The sequence below is a fragment of the Salmo trutta genome, chromosome 32, assembly GCF_901001165.1.
Source record: "Salmo trutta chromosome 32, fSalTru1.1, whole genome shotgun sequence".
In the NCBI taxonomy this organism is placed as follows: Eukaryota; Metazoa; Chordata; class Actinopteri; order Salmoniformes; family Salmonidae; genus Salmo; species Salmo trutta.
In genome coordinates this window covers 20,489,957-20,510,469 of record NC_042988.1, presented here as the reverse complement: position 1 = coordinate 20,510,469, position 20,513 = coordinate 20,489,957, and the positions used below count along the sequence as shown (strand labels likewise).

At 43.2% G+C, this 20,513-nt stretch overlaps 1 protein-coding gene across 1 annotated transcript in view; it reads right to left on the bottom strand.

The window, feature by feature from the left end:
- LOC115171375 (ubiquitin carboxyl-terminal hydrolase 43) overlaps window positions 1-19,416 on the bottom strand; it is a 97,163-nt gene extending 77,747 nt beyond the window's left edge. The window contains exons 1-2 of the mRNA XM_029728123.1: window positions 18,391-19,416; window positions 4,658-4,807 (exon numbers count right to left, since the gene is read on the bottom strand). Of these exons, the coding sequence (XP_029583983.1) occupies window positions 4,658-4,807; window positions 18,391-19,011 (771 nt within the window). The 5' untranslated portion in view covers window positions 19,012-19,416. The remainder of the gene's footprint in view (window positions 1-4,657; window positions 4,808-18,390) is intronic.
- Window positions 19,417-20,513: the final 1,097 nt, after the last annotated feature.

Sequence of the window (20,513 nt, the reverse complement as noted above, 5' to 3'; positions counted from 1 at the left end):
TCATTATCCTGTTGGATGACCCATGATCTGCGACTGAGACCTTTCTGACACTGGGCAGTACGTTTTACTCCAGAATGCCTTGATAGTCTTGAGATTTCATTGTGCCCTGCACAGATTCAAGGCACCCTGTGCCAGGCACAGCAAAGCAGCCCCAAATATAACCGAGCCTCCTCCATGTTTCACTGTAGGTATGGTGTTCTTTTCTTTAAAAGCTTCATTTTTTCGTCTGTAAACATAGAGCTGATGTGACTTGCCAAAAAGCTCCAGTTTTGACTCATCTGTCCAAAGGACATTCTCCCAGAAGGATTGTGACTTGTCAATATGCATTTTAGCAAATTCCAGTCTGGCTTTTCTATGTTAGTCTTTCAAAAGTGGAGTCTTCCTGGGTCTTCTTCCATGGAGCCCACTTTTGCTCAAAAAGCGATGGATGGTGCGATCAGAAACTGATGTACCTTCACCTTGGAGATCAGCTTGTATCTCTTTGGCAGTTATCCTTGGTTCTTTTTCTACCATTCGCACTATCCTTATGTTCAATTTGGGATCGATTTTCCTCTTGCGGCCACGACCAGGGAGGTTGGCTTCAGTTCCATGGACCGTAAACTTCTTAATAATATTTGCAACTGTTGTCACAGAAACATCAAGCTGCTTGGAGATGGTCTTGTAGCCTTTACCTTTACCATGCTTGTCTATTATTTTCTTCCTGATCTCAGACAAATCTCTCCTTTGCTTTCTCTGGTCCATGTTCAGTGTGGTGCACACAATGATACCAAACAGCACATTGACTACTTTACTCCATTTAAATAGACTGAATCACTGATTACAAGATTGGAGACGTGTGATACTAATTAAAGAAACCAGTTAGTTTGAAATATCACTATAATCATATTATTTATTATATTTTCTAAGGGGTACCAACAAATGTGTCCAGACCATTTTAGAATCTCTTTGTAGAATAAGCAATCATTCATCTCTTTTCACAGCTTCATTGCTTTATTCTATGACATACCAAAGGCATGCAAGTATGCATGATAAAATAGCTTTTAATTTCATCACTTTTCAGGAGGAATGAAGCATTATTTCAATGAGCTGTAAGGGTACCAACAAATCTGAGCTCGTCTGTATATACACTACCGTTCAAAAGTTTGGGGTCACTTAGAAATGTTCTTGTTTTTGAAAGAAAAACACATTTTTTGTCCACTAAAATAACATCAAATTAATCATAAATACAGTGTAGACATTGTTAATGTTGGATATGACTATTGTAGCTGGAAACGGCAGATTTTGTATGGAATATCTACATAGGCATACAGAGGCCCATTATCAGCAACCATCACTGATGTGTTGCAATGGCAGGTTGTGTTAGCTAATCCAAGTTTATAATTTTAAAAGGCTAATTGATCATTAGAAAACGCTTTTGCAATTATGTTAGCAAAGCTGAACTGTTGTGCTAATTAAAGAAGTAACAAAACTGTCCTTCTTTAGACTAGTTGAGTTTCTGGAGCATCAGCTTTTGTGGGTATGATAACAGGTTCAAAATGGCCAGAAACAAATAACTTTTTTCTGAAACTCGTCAGTCTATTCTTGTTCTGAGAAATGAAGGCCATTCCATGCGAGAAATTGCCAAAAAACTGAAGATCTCGTACAACGCTGTGTACTACTCCCTTCACAGAACAGTGCAAACTGGCTTTAACCAGAATAGAAAGAGGAGTGGGAGGCCCCAGTGCAGAAATGAGCAAGAGGACAAGTACATTAGAGTGTCTAGTTTGAGAAACAGACGCCTCACAAGTCCTCAACTGGCAGCTTCATTAAATAGTACCCGCAAAACACCAGTCTCAACGTCAACAGTGAAGAGGCGACTATGGGATGCTGGCCTTCTAGGCAGAGTTGCAAAGAAAAAGCCATATCTCAGACTGGCCAATAAAAAGATGGGCAAAAGAACACAAACACTGGACAGATAAACTCTGAGTCTGGCTAGCACTGGCAGGAGTATGGGGTAACGTTAGTTACAGCATGGTGAGGGTGAATTAAATTATTCAACATCTTGCTAGATAGCTAGCTAGCAATATCAGCGAAGCCAGCTGCAGCCACATATTGACTACCTAGCAACATGACATCATTTCTCATTTCTGGAGGCAGTGGAAATGCAATTTGAGCTAGCCTACCAAGACCAGCCCAACCTGGGTTGACTTCAAAGTGCCAATGGAAGCTGGGCTTAATGGGCCATATAGCTGGGAGGAAGTCCCTCAGACAGAGAACACAATAACAAGTTCAAAAGTTCAAATGGGTCTCCTTCACACAGAAAGGTGAACCATTGGAGGAGTGGTGTGGGAAGATAGCCTAACCAAATTGATATTACCAGTTTGTCTTGCCTAAACTAAAGTAAAAGTGTGTAAAAGCAATGATGAAGCGGAGCGACACACTGTCAAAAACAGCAGGTTTTTGTCCCTCACACCGTCAGACACTTGGGTGTTAACAAAGTGTGGCAACTTTTTCCTTGACGTGTCCCAGACTTATAATGACAGGCCTTATCAGCAGTCCTCCAGTCCCAGCCTCCTCTGATGTCCTATGTAGCCTCATACAGAGAGACAGAGACACAGTCCAGATCACCTCCTGTGCCCTCTGGCCCTGCACTGAAGGGCAACTCATCTCAGACACAGATTGAAGCTTTGTTCAAGTATCGGATAGACACTGCATAGTACTGTATATGGCCAGATAAACAAAGAGGGGGGTGTCAATAGAAATATATAGAGAGAGAACAAGAGAGGGGGGAAGGATAGATGGAGAGAAAGGGGGAAAGTGCATGTGAGGGGACCGAATGCTCATTGCTCATAGCAAACAACCAAATTGAATGGCTCAATGAACTGAAGCCCATACAAACACTCACTGTCACACACACACAACTCACAGAGCATCCCATAGCCTACACACATGCATACACCCATAAACACAAGAACACACCCACCCATACGCAAACACACTAACCTGCTAACCTGAAGGAAGATAGATAAAGTAAGGAAATCACACTTTGAGGAATCTTACATACAAGACCACAAAGCTGAGTTCACACTGGCAACTGAATCTCAAAACCTCTGTCTTAGCCTACACACAGTCTAGTTTCTAGTCTTAACCATAGCCTTTGGTTCAGTAGGTCCCTACATGGTTAGTGTCAGTGAGATTCACTTCAACAGACCACGGCTTGAGACCACCTCTTACTTTGATCAATTAATTAAAGTATGCAGAGTGTCAAACTCAATTGATGCAACAAAGACCAAACTGTGTTTTATCCAAAACAAGAGCCAGCAGGCCTAAGCAGTAGCCAAGCCAATGACATCATTCTGGCCAGTGTCATCATGTAGTAAGCTGTGCTGGTCCGGAACACAGCACCATTTACCCTCCCTCAAACCATGCATCTCACTTCTGTTACTTAACACGCAAAAAAGTGTAACAGATTGTTATCCGTGTGTTCGAATACCAATTTGATAAAGACATGTTGAATCCCAAATACAGTGATGTATTGTTCTGTGAATGTGAGACTGAAATTCCCCTCCACCAGAATAGCGATGATACAACAGAATAAATCAGTGGAGTAATGTCTGTGGGAGAAGGAACACTGATAGCATTTAGATTTATTTGTGATGACTCACCAACAGTGAATTTAGCACTTGGTATGAATCATTCTATTGGTTATCACCCTGATAACACTGCTAAAGAGGGGGTGTATTTCAAAAGCAGAAATATGTTTTTAATAATGCATGAAACTCCCTGCTAATGGGCACAGTGGAACCGATCAAAGGCCTATCCAGGGGGTGTCAGGCTCCACTGTGCCCACAGGCATACCTTCAGGAGGAGCCATGCACAGAGAAAGTATCAAACAGCAAATTACCCAGCTTTGATTATACTCCTCAGGCTGCACAGAAAACATTATAGAACAAAGTTGCAGGTCTCCTGTGAAAGCAGCTGTTTCACTTGTGGCATCAGCTAGACGGCTACAGCACACAGGGCATATTCACAGACAGACAGAACTATAGAAACCCATCACGACAGCTCTAAGCTGTTCCTCCCCACAAACACAGGAAATGAGTTTGTCAGAGAGGCAAATTGTTTCCAAACAGGTATATGAACCAGTTCACCAAAGGGGGTAGGCAATACAAGGTATAGAGGGAGCTTTATCCCTCACACAGGATTATCAGAATTATCTGTTGAATCATATGCCATTTAGAGCACAGGAGAGAAGGAAATATGTCACTTCTATGCAATGCTGCTCTTCCTCTCACATCTGTTCAGAATTTTTCAGAATCACAGAGTACATCAATTAAAGTCGATTAATGCTGTGTTAGCACATTTAGTATAGATCCAAGGGTAGATAAGTACATCAATAATTGAGAGCTGAATTTAAATTGTACAGACTTAGAGCTGCAAAGAACATAAAGATGCTGTTGCAAATGCCTGGAGAAACCGACGTTCTGTTGTGAAACCAAGGTTCTGTAAGTAAATGAAAAGATCATTTTCTGTATAGCAATAGATATTTCAGACAGTAGTTGTTGCTGTTGTGAGTGGGGAGTGCAAGGCACTGTTGAGACCTGTGGCTCTAGCCTACACTTTGAGTTCGTACAGTTCAATGTGACTGTGTGACAGTGGATGGAGAAGGCACTCTTACCTTCCCTGGGGCTTTGGTCTTGTTATTGTTGTTGCTGCAGGAGGACAAGTTTACATCCTCGTGAACTCGGTCCAGAAGCCAAAGCAGGAACTCCAGGGCGTCATGTTGGGAGTTTCCTCGGAATTGGGATCCATACTTGGATACTATACTCTAGAGAGGGAAAGGAGAGTCACATGGTCAATGATGGAGTCAATGTAAAACTGTATTGTAAACATTGGTGAATTAGTGCGTCTTCAATGGACAGGGAAAACAGATTAGCTGACTGTTGTTTTAAAATCATTACATTGATGTACTATAACCACACAGTATGCTTTTGAAGTAAAGACTTGCCTAAATGCATGAATAACCTTCTGCTGTCCGGATAATCCGAACATTTTGCATAAGAGTGAAAAACTAAAACAGCAGTGGGATAATTCAGATCCAAATCTGACAGCTTGTTAGGATTTGAGATGTGACGGGAATACCCAAATTGCATTACCAAAAGCTATTGTTTTGTTTACTGTCATTCCCGCTTACATAGAAACATGAAACAAACAGTGCGATATTCACTGGCTAACTGAGGTATGTATAGGACCATAAATAATCAATTTCATTTTTTGCCAAATTCTATTAGTTTTTTTCTCAAATTCCGTTTTCTCAGTTTGGTTTTTCAAGGTTTCTGTTTTTCTCCAGTTTCTCACGTTTTCACTCTTAAAATATATTTTGTTGATAGAAAAACAATATTTTATGTTTTAGGTCCACACCAATGCTTAAACCACATCAGGAGACCACTTTTGAGGTCTGGGAAAAATATATTACATTTACATTTTTGGGTGTAGATACCCTTTTATTTATTGCATATCAACACTGTTTGGTTAGCGGTGTTTCTGGAGCACACATGTGATTGCAGAGTTTGCTAAACAAATCGCCACTGGATTGATGCAAATAATCATGATATCAGTCTGCCAGGTAGGTATAGGCTTACAGGTGGGTATCTACCAGAAGATGGATCATTATTAGCATCATTGCTAATGCCTACACAAAAAGTGGTAGACAAACGCGCACACACAGACAGGGGCATTCACATGTTGCCTCTTCAGAAGGTTTAAGGAAAATACGAATCACTGATGCATTTTGTTCATGTCTTCACACCATAGCGCCCTCAAAGCTCATCACTAAGCTAAGAACCCTGAGACAAAACACCTCCCTCTGCAACTGGATCCTGGACTTCCTGACGGGCCGCCCCCAGGTGGTAAAGGTAGGCAACAACATATCTGCCACGCTGATCTTCAACACGGGGGCCCCTCGAGGGTGCGTGCTTAGTCCCCTCCTGTACTCCCTGTTCACCCACGACTGCGCATTCAAGCACGACTCCAACATCATCATTAAGCTTGCAGACCTCACAACAATGGTAGGCCTGATCACCGACAACGATGCGACAGCCTGTAGGGAGGACGTTAGACACCTGGCCGTGTGGTGCCAAGACAACAACCTCTCCCTCAACGTGATCAAGACAAAGGAGATAATCGTGGACTACAGGAAAAGGAGGGTCGAGCACTCCCCCATTCACATCGATGGGGCTGTAGTGGAGCAAGTCGAGAGTTTCAAGTTTCTTGATGTCCACATCACCAACAAACTATCATGGTCCAAGCACACTAAGACAGTCGTGAAGAGGGCACAACAATGCCTATTCCCCTTCAGGAGACTGAAAATATTTGGCATGGGTCCTCAGATCCTCAAAAAGTTCTACAGCTGCACCATCAAGCGCATCCTGGCTGGTTGCATCATCGCCCGGTATGGCAACTGCTCAACCTTCGACCGCAAGGCGCTATGGAGGGTAGTGCGTACGGCCCAGTACATCACTGGGGCCAAGCTTCCTGCCATCCAGGACCTCTATACCAGGGTTGTGTCAGAGGAAGGCCCTAAAATGTTTTAAAGACTCCATCCACCCTAGTCATAGAGTGTTCTCTCTGCTACTGCATGGCAAGCGGTACTGGAGTGCCAATTCTAGATCCAAAAGGATCCTGAACAGCTTCTACCCCAAAGCCATAAGACTGCTGGACAGTTAATTGAATGGCTGGCTACCTGTCACGCCCTGACCTGAGACGTTTTATTTCTCTATTTTGTTAGGTCAGGGTGTGGGGTGGGCATTCTAGGTGTTATATTTCTATGTTGTCTTTTTCTTTGATTGGCCTAGTATGGTTTCCAATCAGAGGCAGCTGTCTATCATTGTCTCTGATTGGGAATCATACTTAGGCAGCCCTTTTTCCCTCCATCAGTGTGGGATCTTGTTGTTGTACAGCTCAGTAAGCCTGCAAAACGTGACGTTCGTTTTTGTTGTTTATTATTTTGATTTAGTGTTCTGAGTTACAATAAAGAAATATGAGCACTTACCACGCTGCACCTTGGTCTCCTCATTACGACGATCGTCACTCTACCTGGACTATTTGCATTGACCCTTCCCCTTTTTATTTTTTATTTACGCTGCTACTACTTGCCGTTTATTATTTATGCATAGTCATTTCACCATTACCTACATGTACATATTACCTCAATGACCTCGACTAACCTGTACCCCCACACATTGACTCTGTACCGGTACCCCCTGTTTATAGCCTCATTATTGTCATTTTAGTGTTTTTTTTACTTTAGTTTATTTTTTTATTTTTTTTAACTCTTATTTTTCTAAAAACTGCATTGTTGGTTAAGGGCTTGTAAGCATTTCACAGTAAGGTCTACACGTGTTGTATTCGGAGCATGTGACAAATACAATTTTATTTGATTTATGATAATCTTGTGCAAATGAATGAATTTTCTAACAAGTTCAATACATTTGGTTGATTTCCTATTAAGTTCAATAAATGTTTTAATATTGTTGAATTCCGTTTTAATGTCTGGAATCCGTGATTCTGTCCGCGTTCTCCAGCATCACAGACTTTATAGGACCCTAGGTGTGTCTGTTTGTCCACCTGTGGCTGCACACAGGATCCCTTCTTGAGGAAGCTCAGCTGTAGGCCTAACTCCTGTAGCACAGTGCACACAGTGGACCCACAGTGGGTCAATCATTGCCTCAAGCCCTATGTCCGTCTCCACAGAATGCAGAACAGAGGGATTCTTGAATTGCAAATTTTCCCTAATGCTCTTTGCGCTTCACTCATCACCCACTGTCTGACACAAAGCTATTTAAGGTCCCGGGCAGAAAATCCTCAAATGCTGCTGAGCCCAATCAGAGCTGACCTTGGATGGGTCCCACTGAACCCCATAATGAGTTCGCTGACTCATATTCAGTTATTCAGAAACATTTGTCTCCACACCACACACACACACACAAAACTATAGTACTAGTGTTACCCAAACTTAACTGACAGATATAAAGACCGTTCTTTTTACATTTAAGAAAGAAACATCAAATGAAATACATCCGTAGATATCACTGTGCCACAAAAAAGTAGGTTGAGGAATACTTAAGCCCACATGGAACACAATGTAAGTTGAAATCTGTGGTTTAAGACTGAGTGGCACACGACTCAATTACGCTGGAATTAACCGGCTGAACCGCAGCTGGCAGCCTGAAGGAGCCTCAGCAGTAATGAGAGATTATGGAGAGAACAGCAGCCTGAAGGAGCCTCAGCAGTAATGAGAGATTATGGAGAGAACAGCAGCCTGAAGGAGCCTCAGCAGTAATGAGAGATTATGGAGAGAACAGCAGCCTGAAGGAGCCTCAGCAGTAATGAGAGATTATGGAGGAGAACAGCAGCCTGAAGGAGCCTCAGCAGTAATGAGAGATATGGAGAGAACAGCAGCCTGAAGGAGCCTCAGCAGTAATGAGAGATTATGGAGAGAACAGCAGCCTGAAGGAGCCTCAGCAGTAATGAGAGATTATGGAGAGAACAGCAGCCTGAAGGAGCCTCAGCAGTAATGAGAGATTATGGAGAGAACAGCAGCCTGAAGGAGCCTCAGCAGTAATGAGAGATTATGAGAGAACAGCAGCCTGAAGGAGCCTCAGCAGTAATGAGAGATTATGGAGAGAACAGCAGCCTGAAGGAGCCTCAGCAGTAATGAGAGATTATGGAGAGAACAGCAGCCTGAAGGAGCCTCAGCAGTAATGAGAGATTATGGAGAGAACAGCAGCCTGAAGGAGGCCTCAGCAGTAATGAGAGATTATGGAGAGAACAGCAGCCTGAAGGAGCCTCAGCAGTAATGAGAGATTATGGAGAGAACAGCAGCCTGAAGGAGCCTCAGCAGTAATGAGAGATTATGGAGAGAACAGCAGCCTGAAGGAGCCTCAGCAGTAATGAGAGATTATGGATTAGAACAGCAGCCTGAAGGAGCCTCAGCAGTAATGAGAGATTATGGAGAGAACAGCAGCCTGACAGGAGCCTCAGCAGTAATGAGAGATTATGGAGAGAACAGCAGCCTGAAGGAGCCTCAGCAGTAATGAGAGATTATGGAGAGAACAGCAGCCTGAAGGAGCCTCAGCAGTAATGAGAGATTATGGAGAGAACAGCAGCCTGAAGGAGCCCTCAGCAGTAATGAGAGATTATGAGAGAACAGCAGCCTGAGGAGCCTCAGCCGTAATGAGAGATTATGGAAAGGAGCCTCGCCAGTTAATGACGAGATTATGGAGAGAACAGCAGCCTGAAGGAGCCTCAGCAGTAATGAGAGATTATGGAGAAGAACAGCAGCCTGAAGGAGCCTCAGCAGTAATGAGAGATTATGGAGAGAACAGCAGCCTGAAGGAGCCTCAGCAGTAATGAGAGAGTATGGAGAGAGAACAGCAAGCCTGAAGGAGCTCAGCAGTAATGAGAGATTATGGAGAGAACAGCAGCCTGAAGGAGCCTCAGCAAGTAATGAGAGATTATGGAGAGAACAGCAGCCTGAAGGAGCCTCAGCAGTAATGAAGAGATTATGGAGAGAACAGCAGCCTGAAGGAGCCTCAGCAGTTAATGAGAGATTATGGAGAGAACAGCAGCCTGAAGGAGCCTCAGCAGTAATGAGAGATTATGGAGAGAAACAGCAGCCTGAAGGAGCCTCAGCAGTAATGAGAGATTATGGAGAGAACAGCAGCCTGAAGGAGCCTCAGCAGTAATGAGAGATTATGGAGAGAACAGCAGCCTGTGATCACTGCCTAATAATCCCTGGTATCTAACAGACATACTGTATGACTCTATCATACAGTACAGTAGATCTCGCTGTCATTGGTACAACCTGTATAATAATACACCGTGTGTGGGAGGTACTGCTTTCTCTACCTATCTTCAAAGTAGTTGCTCAGCTGAACATTGTACAAAGTCAACACACATTCATAAACAGAGAGCAAAGTGATTATTGGGATGTGTCAAAGCAAAATTAGGAGTAGAAGAGAGTAGTCTCCTAATGCTGTCTGAAAGTGTGCCTCTTCCTACAGTGTCTGTTTTTAGTCAGAGACAAAGTCAGGGGAGAGGTATCACACTGTTTAGGTACTTACACACAATTACACAAAATGTGGACAACAAAATTAAAACATCACAATCACAGCGCCATAACTCAGACTGTACAGACAAATCCATTGTCTGGTTGTCCCTGTGCCAGCAGCAAGTCTGTCCCTTTTGTGTCAAGAAAGAACAGCATGACATAATGGCCTCTTGGAGACTGGCAGCACAGTTTAGGGAAACAAGATAGCCTTCATGTAATAGTTTTGCTCATTGTACAGCTTTAACCTACTGTAAATATATTGCATGGAAAGCAATGCACAATTGAGGTAGCAAGATGAAAGACCTATATCGATGTTGTACGACTCGTTTTGTTGTGTTCTACATAGCCTAAGTTAGTCTGAAGGCAGTGTACAGACAATAAAGATTTTAACTCTTGACATACTTTAAATTAACTCTCTAAGGCAGTTTCCAGAAATAAGCTCTATGTGGGCACATAATGCTACAATTACAAGCTGCTGTTACAGTGGCAAATCTCCCATGGTAATTATAGTTATCTTCATCAGTGTCCATGAATGTGGTAATTGCGTCAGATAAATAATTGATACTGTAGATAAGGTATAGTTCTCTCTGTGGTGTCCACAATGGCCCTTTTGACCTAATTACGTATAACTCTGGACTGTGTAATATATGTGTATGATTAATGCTCTGGTTTATGAGGTACCTGACTCTAACTGACAATTAATATGGACCAGTCCCATTAGTCATATAAATATGACCATTGCTAGGGATTTTTACTGTAACAGAAACTACATTAGATGACCTCTGAACCTCTGAATGTTGGTATACACTGCCTCTTTCTCTGTAGTGTCATCATCAAGCAAATTAAGCATGATAATGACTATAGTGGGTGCTGGTACTGTAAAACTCTGCCTGAAAAATAATGTGACATATACTGTATGGGACCCCTAGTTCGGGGAGCGCCCGGGGCGTAGGTGGTGATATAATATACTAGCTTAAACAATATATACTGACAAAAGCACATACTACAGGTCACGGAAAGACCTACAATTTCATTGTTTAAACATTTTTTTGGGGGGGGGGGGGGGGGTAACTGTGAGACCGTCAGTTCTGATGACTTTATACAAGGACATTCTATTCCAAAATAAATGAAAATTCTAAAATAGAATTTCCCACTCCAGAAATGAGCCCAATAACACATAGGTCCATATTATCAGGCAGGTATGTTATTTAGCAATAAGCATTATCACCTAATGTAGCCCACCTGATGCTAACTCTTAGATCTAAACATTAGGCTATCTTGTTGCCAGTTAGGAACATATTAATGACTTGAAGGCCCCCCAAAAAATTCCACTGGCACTCAGCTAACCAAGGATCATGTTACACCTGACCCGTGTTACATTTAGCCCCTATCTTATGCATTCAACGCCATTAGTGAGCTCTGACGAGCTTAAACCATGCTGCTGCTAAAAAATATAATATAGTGCATTTTACACATTTTGGGGATTTGAGAAATAAGTGTAGTAACACTAGAATGCTCTGTGATCCTCCGCTATTTACAGTGGCCATCATAACTGCTTTCAAATGTGGGTTTTCCCGCGACTGTATTAAGAATGTTGTACAATGACTGGGCATCCATATTTCTCTCCCTGTGCAGCACTCGCAATTTGAGTGCTCCTCAAGAGGAATATTACTTTCTCGCATAGAATGCGACAGGCTGAACAATTTAATAGGTAAATTATTCTACTATTGGGTTGTCTGATTTTGTAGTTGCCTACTCATGTTTTTGGTTGTGGAAAATTAAAATGTGGACAACACATTTTTTCATTATATAATTCAAAATTAGGGAGAGGTGTCAAGCCCATAGAGGGCACAGATGCACGTACCCCCACAGATTGTCCTGTTTATATACACTGCTCAAAAAAATAAAGGGAACACTAAAATAACACATCCTAGATCTGAATGAATGAAATAATCTTATTAAATACTTTTTTCTTTACATAGTTGAATGTGCTGACAACAAAATCACACAAAAATAATCAATGGAAATCCAATTTATCAACCCATGGAGGTCTGGATTTGGAGTCACACTCAAAATTAAAGTGGAAAACCACACTACAGGCTGATCCAACTTTGATGTAATGTCCTTAAAACAAGTCAAAATGAGGCTCAGTAGTGTGTGTGGCCTCCACGTGCCTGTATGACCACCCTACAACGCCTGGGCATGCTCCTGATGAGGTGGCGGATGGTCTCCTGAGGGATCTCCTCCCAGACCTGGACTAAAGCATCCGCCAACTCCTGGACAGTCTGTGGTGCAACGTGGCGTTGGTGGATGGAGCGAGACATGATGTCCCAGATGTGCTCAATTGGATTCAGGTCTGGGAAACGGGTGGGCCAGTCCATAGCATTAATGCCTTCCTCTTGCAGGAACTGCTGACACACTCCAGCCACATGAGGTCTAGCATTGTCTTGCATTAGGAGGAACCCAGGGCCAACCGCACCAGCATATGGTCTCACAAGGGGTCTGAGGATCTAAACTCGGTACCTAATGGCAGTCAGGCTACCTCTGGCGAGCACATGGAGGGCTGTGCGGCCCCCCAAAGAAATGCCACCCCACACCATGACTGACCCACAGCCAAACCGGTCATGCTGGAGGATGTTGCAGGCAGCAGAACGTTCTCCACGGTATCTCCAGACTCTGTCACGTCTGTCACATGTGCTCAGTGTGAACCTGCTTTCATCTGTGAAGAGCACAGGGCGCCAGTGGCGAATTTGCCAATCTTGGTGTTCTCTGGCAAATCCCAAACGTCCTGCACGGTGTTGGGCTGTAAGCACAACCCCCACCTGTGGACGTCGGGCCCTCATACCACCCTCATGGAGTCTGTTTCTGACTGTTTGAGCAGACACATGCACATTTGTGGCCTGCTGGAGGTCATTTTGCAGGGCTCTGGCAGTGCTCTTCCTGCTCCTCCTTGCACAAAGGCGGAGGTAGCGGTCCTGCTGCTGGGTTGTTGCCCTCCTACGGCCTCCTCCACATCTCCTGATGTACTGGCCTGTCTCCTGGTAGCGCCTCCATGCTCTGGACACTACGCTGACAGACACAGCAAACCTTCTTGCCACAGCTCGCATTGATGTGCCATCCTGGATGAGCTGCACTACCTGAGCCACTTGTGTGGGTTGTAGAGTCCGTCTCATGCTACCACTAGAGTGAAAGCACCGCCAGCATTCAAAAGTGACCAAAACATCAGCCAGGAAGCATAGGAACTGAGAAGTGGTCTGTGGTCACCACCTGCAGAACCACTCCTTTATTGGGGGTGTCTTGCTAATTGCCTATAATTTCCACCTGTTGTCTATTCCATTTGCACAACAGCATGTGAAATGTATTGTCAATCAGTGTTGCTTCCTAAGTGGCCAGTTTGATTTCACAGAAGTGTGATTGACTTGGAGTTACATTGTGTTGTTTAAGTGTTCCCTTTATTTTTTTGAGCAGTGTATATTATCATTATTATTTAAAAAAAATAATACTACTAGCAACCGAGCAATGTTATGCCCAGATAGGTTCCTAATCTCCCAACCTCATAACTAGCTACCAAGAAGCCATTTCAGGCTATCAATCAAGTTAGAGTAGCTAGCTTGTCTAACTATTTTAGCTGGCATGCCTTTAGAAAAGCAAGCAATTACTATATGTACTGAATAAGACTCACATTACTTTCAATCTTTGACCCACATTTTTGCAGGGATATTTAGTTTCTTTAAAAAAAAAACTGTCAGGAGGATACAGACAGCTCAAGAGGTAACCTATGTTTAGAAATGCAGAAGAATAAACAGTTTTGACGTAGAATTAAGCAAAATTACTATGGTTTTTGATTGCAGCAAAAAGCTGTTTCAGGTGTTTGAAAAATGCTAAATTCTCGAACTTCAGGACAGGGACATATCCCCAATACGGATCACCCCCAAGCCATCCTCGTGTACTTTGTGCCCCCTCAGATTTTGGGGGTACATGACGCCCCTGACCAAAGGTACCGGGTGTCATTTGAATCATAGGTGCCAGGTGTCGGACCTAATATTTACAGAACAAGAACAAGTGTCATTGTTACGGCCGTCGTAGAGAGGGGACCAAAGCACAGCGTGGTAAATGTTCATTATTATTTATTAAACAATGAAACACTAGAACAAAGAAACAAAACGAAAAGCCAAACAGTTCCGTCAGGTAATGAAATACAAAACAGAAAACAACTACCTACAAAACACAGGTGGGAAAAGGCTGCCTAAGTATTGTTCCCAATCAGAGACAACGATAGACAGCTGCCTCTGATTGGAAACCATACCTGGCCAAAACATAGAAATATAAATACATAGAATGCCCACCCCATATCACACCCTGACCTAACTAAACAGAGAAAAACATCTCTCTCAGGTCAGGGCGTGACAGTCATCTCCCTGCGACTTCACTGAGTCACTTAACTTCATATTTAAAGTCCTGAAACCAAAAGCTCTCCCAGATCAGATAGCCTAATCATTAAAAGGCCTACATGGAGACCCCAAATATTGACACTTCCTTGGAAGCCAGAGTCACTGTCACCGTGATGAGTCATCACACAAACATGTCAAAACTCTAAACTGATTTAGCCTTCAATCACGACCAGATAGTCCATCTGCTCTGTAGAGAGGGAGGGAGGACTGAATTCCAGCTCAAGAGGCCTTCATTCCTTCCTTCATTCCTCCCTCCCTCCCTCCCTACCCTCCCTGACCCCTGTCTTCCATGTTATTGAAACCTATATACTAGCTGTTGAGTAACTGTTTGAGTTTCTGTTTTCAAACCTTCTCTGGCCCCTCTATGCAAACATTGAAATCCACCAGGAGGGATTCAGAGAATGCACTAGGACAAACAGATCAGATACTCTTTAAAACACACATCTGATTCTGATCCCAGAGCAGATAGAATGAAGCCCTCAGATCAGAGGACAGTGACAGGTAGGACATGATGAAGGGGAAGTATATATATAAAGTTGCAGGCACAGTACTTAACTTTCGATATAACATTTAAGTAACCCTCCCCCTACAGTGTCAGTCCTGCAAGGTGCTACTGGAATGTGGCTCAGTGCCAGTCATCCTGTTATAGCTACCTTTTTGTTTTATTTTTCTCCTGTCTGCGCCACCAACCTGCCTGAGAGGACACTGGGACAGATCACCATTTAATGGTAACTTTTGCATCCAATTAACCAAGGACCTCTCTTCTGAATTCACTCAAAATACATTTTGTCTGCTTATAATGAGGATTGAAAAGTCATATCTTTCTGTCAAGCTGCCAGTCATTCTCACATTAGAATGACTGGCAATAGTGAATATTAGCCTGTTACTGAACAGCACACATGTGTGCAACCACCAAATTGCTTTTGCTAATACATTGTGTTACATCATAAAGTTTACTTACATTCACTTTCATTTTCTCCTCCAAAATTGTGTTTGTTAATATTTTATGGGATGTGAGGCAAACACTTATCCACCTTTGCTATTCCTTGTCTATGCTATTCACTCTCCTCTTACTCTGGCAGAGGCATGTGGACTGACTGATAATACTGTTTGAGAACTGCTCTGAGATAATTATGAAGTGGGCCATTTAAATTACAGGGTAAGGTTTTTGATTGTTTATAGATGGCTGGTTGTTTTGTCTGATGCTCCCATGGCCTAAGGGCTCAGACAGGGGCCTGGCAGCTATCTGATTATCTCATGGTGCCTGCAGACAGCTGTGGAATTACATAGAAGACAGTTTTAGACGGCCAGACATGAACTCACGACCCTTCTGGTCACAGAGCCACAGCCAAGATGCACGACTGTGTGTGCTTAAACCCAGGAAAGATCTCATCACATGCATTGAGTGTTTTCATTACAGCTATCTTGAGATCTCAACTATCTTGACTACATGAAGCCAGCTCAGATTTTTGTCCTCTCAAAATCTGATAGGAGAGTCCCACAAGATAAGAAGGAAGTGGCTATAGATGGAGAGGAGTTGGCAGGGTGTACAGAGAAGAGTGAGATTGTGAGAAAGAGTTACTTTTTGGAGGAGAGGAATGGTCACACAGAACATTGGGTCAGACAGAAACCAAATAAACTAGTTAGAATTGATTCTCCTCTGTGACCTCTCTGGCAGGAGGTACAGCACTGACTGCAAAATAAAGGTAATACAATCTCTGGGTGGTATTTTAGTCTGGTATTGTGGTGGGGCACTCTCAATCTGCCCCTCATTGACTACCACCCAGACAAAATTTCTCTAACTCCTGACCCCTCCTGTCTCAGCCTCCAGTATTTATGCTGCAGTAGTTTATGTGTCAGGGTATTTCTCCTGTCTTTCCGGTGCCCTGTGTAAATTTAAGTATGCTCTCTCTAATTCTCTCTCTCTTTCTCTCTTTCTTGCTCTCTTTCTTTCTCTCTCTCGGAGGACCTGAGCCCTAGGACCATGCCTCAGGACTACCTGGCCTGATGACTCCTTGCTGACCCCAGTCCACCTGGCCGTGCTGCTGCTCTAGTTTCAACTGGTCTGCCTGCGGCTATGGAACCCTGACCTGCTCACCGGACGTGCTACCTGTCCCAGACCTGCTGTTTTCAACTCTCTAGAGACACAGGAGCGGTAGAGATACTCTGAATGATCGGCTATGAAAAGCCAACTGACATTTACTCCTGAGGTGCTGACCTGTTGCACCCTCGACAACCACTGTGATGATTATTATTTTACCCTGCTGGTCATCTATGAACATTTGAACATCTTGTCCATGTTCTGTTATAATCTCCACCCGGCACAGCCAGAAGAGGACTGGCCACCCCTCATAGCCTGGTTCCTCTCTAGGTTTCTTCCTAGGTTCTGACCTTTCTATGGAGTTGTTTCTAGCCCCCGTGCTTCTACACCTGCATTGCTTGCTGTTTGGCGTCTTAGGCTGGGTTTCTGTGCAGCACTTTGAGATATCAGCTGATGTAAGAAGGGCTTTATAAATACATTTGATTTGATTTGAACTCCTCTACTACCAGTACATTGCGCTGAGCAAGAGGCAAAGTGATTGAGCCCCTGGCTTTGCACAATGCAGGGTGAAGGTGTGCCTCTAGTTATGCTTACACCTCTTCTCCTCACAGATCAATTAGCATTTCCAAGAATAAATCCATTGTGAATGTATTGTCCTACCCCTTATCATCTTCTCTTTATCTGGCCTTGAACTATATAGGAGCTAAGCACTGCAGGCGAGGGAGTGTGGTAATAGTTTTTCCCTCCTCTTTAGCGTGGGCAGGGTGGGAAAGCCTGAGGGGAAACTGATACAGTCACCGCCTCCTGATCCACAACAAGATCCACTCTCAGATCCACACACTCGTATCCACACTCAGATCCTTTAATTGAGAGTGTTCCTCTCAATAAACAGTCTTCTCTATGGCAATGTTGCCTAACTAACATAATGAAGTGTGTCCTATTCAGAAACACTCCAATACTGTAAATGGTAGTGAGTCAGCCAGGTGCTATGCTTATCATCTCAGCGACTGGAATATTAAAGCCCAGCGTTCAAAGCCGCCATACCTGGAAAACACTCAATATAACACACCAGCTTTCAAAAATCTGTTTAGAGTATAGTAAGTCCTTTGTTTATGTTCAAGGTTCTTCTGTGCTGTGAGCGTCTGATGGAACAAAGTGCACTCCAGACAGACACCTGGTAATCCCATGCCCTCAGACTCCAGTGACACACAGTGCCAGCCAGCCACCTCATTAGTAAGTGGTGAACTAAAAGCCACCTGGGTAAAACCACAGACTATAAAAGCACTGTAGAGATGAACTCGAGTTCAGCATAGTAGCTATCAAAACTCGCTGATGCACTGACTTATAAAGTAATCAATCCTGGAGAAAAATAAACAGGTTACCTATAGGCTAATAAATCTTAGGAGCTCCAATGTCATGGATAGTGCTTCAGACAGCATTTTTGGAATATAAAATCAAATCAAGTGTCACATGTTTCGTAAACAACAGGTGTAGACTAACAGTGAAATGATTATTGACCAATATGATAACATTTTCTGTAAATCCCCTCAATATTTTAGGCAAATGTCACACAAATTGTTTATTATCATGTTAGGAATGACAGCAGCATAGTTGTTTTATGTTGCGGTTTCAATCAAGGTGCAATCAAGGTATACAGGGGCAGGGGCAAATGGAAATACAGCAGTCATCTTCACCCCTGGCTCTCTGGTACTTAAAATAGCTTGTCCTGAGTTTATTACATAGTAAGTATATTGTTAGTACACAGGTATAAGAGCAACTAGATTTAATAATAACCAACTATAGCCTACCTTGAATTCCACTGACAGTTGCGGGATGTATTCCAGAGTCCAGAGTGCCCTAACAAGTGATGCCAACTGCTCAGTGACTTCACCTCTGGCATGCTGCGTGTCTTCACTTTTAACAATCCCATTAATTCTCCTTCGACTCAAATCCAATTTGTACCGTTCCAACCCGAGATACTCTGCGAGCAGGTCAGTGTTGCTCAAGCACTGGACCACGGCGTTCATGAAACAGGTGTTCCCGTGATTTTTCAAGCCTAGAACACCTGGAATGTTGCCACCATAGCACCATAAAACCCTTTCTTTCACCGAGCAACGGGAAGAAGCTATCGAATTATTTTTAACAGAATCATCCCCGGCGACCTGGACATCCTCTTTGATATTTCCTGAGTTGGCACTGAGTGTGCAAGGTGTCCCGTCACGAAACCCTCCATCGTCATCCTCTGCGCCCTGAACTGCAACGTCTCCAAAGTGGGTAAAAGTGCCAAAAGTTTTGATAATTTTATTTACAAAACTCCCCACCGACTTCAATGATTTCTTTCGAAAAAGCCGTCCATGTTTCTGTTTGTTTTCCTTGCGCTTTGTTGCCTTTGACGTGGCTTCATCCTTCACTCTGCAGTGTTTATCCATATCTTTATAATACTTTACCGATGTTGGAGAATTCTGGAATTAATTTCGAGGCCAGTGTGACACTTTTCTGCAGAGATTTCCCATCCGGATACCGTGAGGAGGACAGAACACACGCGCACAGAGGTGAAACCATCGCGGAGTCATGGCACATCAACACACATAGACTCCGTGCAGCCGGTAAACGTCAAACAGTTCAACACTTACTGAAACCCTTAATGCTTGTTGACCAAATTACATGAGCTCCATCGATGATCGACATTACCTGCGCCTTTCCTTGCCTCCTACTTGCAGCCTTTAAGGGCATGTACACACGCACTTATCCATCGCTTCGAACTTCGCCTCGAAAGAGGCGTGTATTCATATGCGTAGTGTGTGACTATTCCCTCCCACTTTGATTCTAGTCCCCGTATCATCAAAGTAGTTTATGCTGGCATAGTAGGCTATACAAACGCTGACTCACAAGTTGATGTTTCCAGGTTTAACTTCTATTCTCATGAAAACAATCAGCTTTTCATGGTTGAATGTTGAAACAGTCATATTTTCTTTTTGGCATGTTTTCTCTGTTAATATTAAATATATGGATTAGTCATGGACACGTTTTTGCATTTAGAACACACACATATTAGCCAATCATAAATGGATTAATGATGTGTAGACGTTATTCAAGTAGGTTATGTGGGTTTCCCAATGTTAGGGAACCCCTGCTGTTTCAACCCACTGGCATGAAGGGCAGTGGTGAGGTGCTCACCTGAAGAGAGCAGTAACCAACCATACACAACAAGATAGAAGGATATGATGGAAAATAAGCAGACATATTTCAGTCAGGTTCATCTCAAACGCAAACTTTATGGAGTTTGTTGGTTGGGGGAAAAAAACAGTCCACTATCTTTGCAAAAGCATAAGTGCATTCCTTTTACATTCACAACAATATCATTCGATAAATTGGGGAATGTCCTAGCAGAAATGGAGACCTTGTGAAATAATGTCTTGTTCATCTACACTCAGGCAATGAAATGGGAACACTAATAGGAGTGGGATCTTTAAAGGTCCAATGCAGCCGATTTTATCTCAATATCAAATCATTTCCGGGTAACATTACTGCTGGTGTCACGTCCTGACCAGGTAAAGAGGTCATTTGCCATAGTAAAATGGTCAGGGCATGGCAGGGGGTTGTTTTGTGTGGGTTTTGGGGTTTTCTGTTTCTATGTGGGAGTGTTCTAGTTTTCTATTTCTATGTGTTGTTTTCCATGCTTGGCCGGGTATGGTTTCCAATCAGAGGCAGGTGTCTTTCGTTGTCTCTGATTGGAGGCCATACTTAGGTAGCCTGTTTTCCTTTGGGGTTTGTGGGTAGTTGTTTCCGTTTAGTCTAAGTGTACCTGACGGGACTGTTGTTAGTCGTTTTGCTGTTTTTTGTGTCTTCATTAAAGAATTAAGAATGAGTACTATCCACGCTGCGTCTTGGTCTCCATTCATCGACCCCTGTGACAGAACTACCCACCATA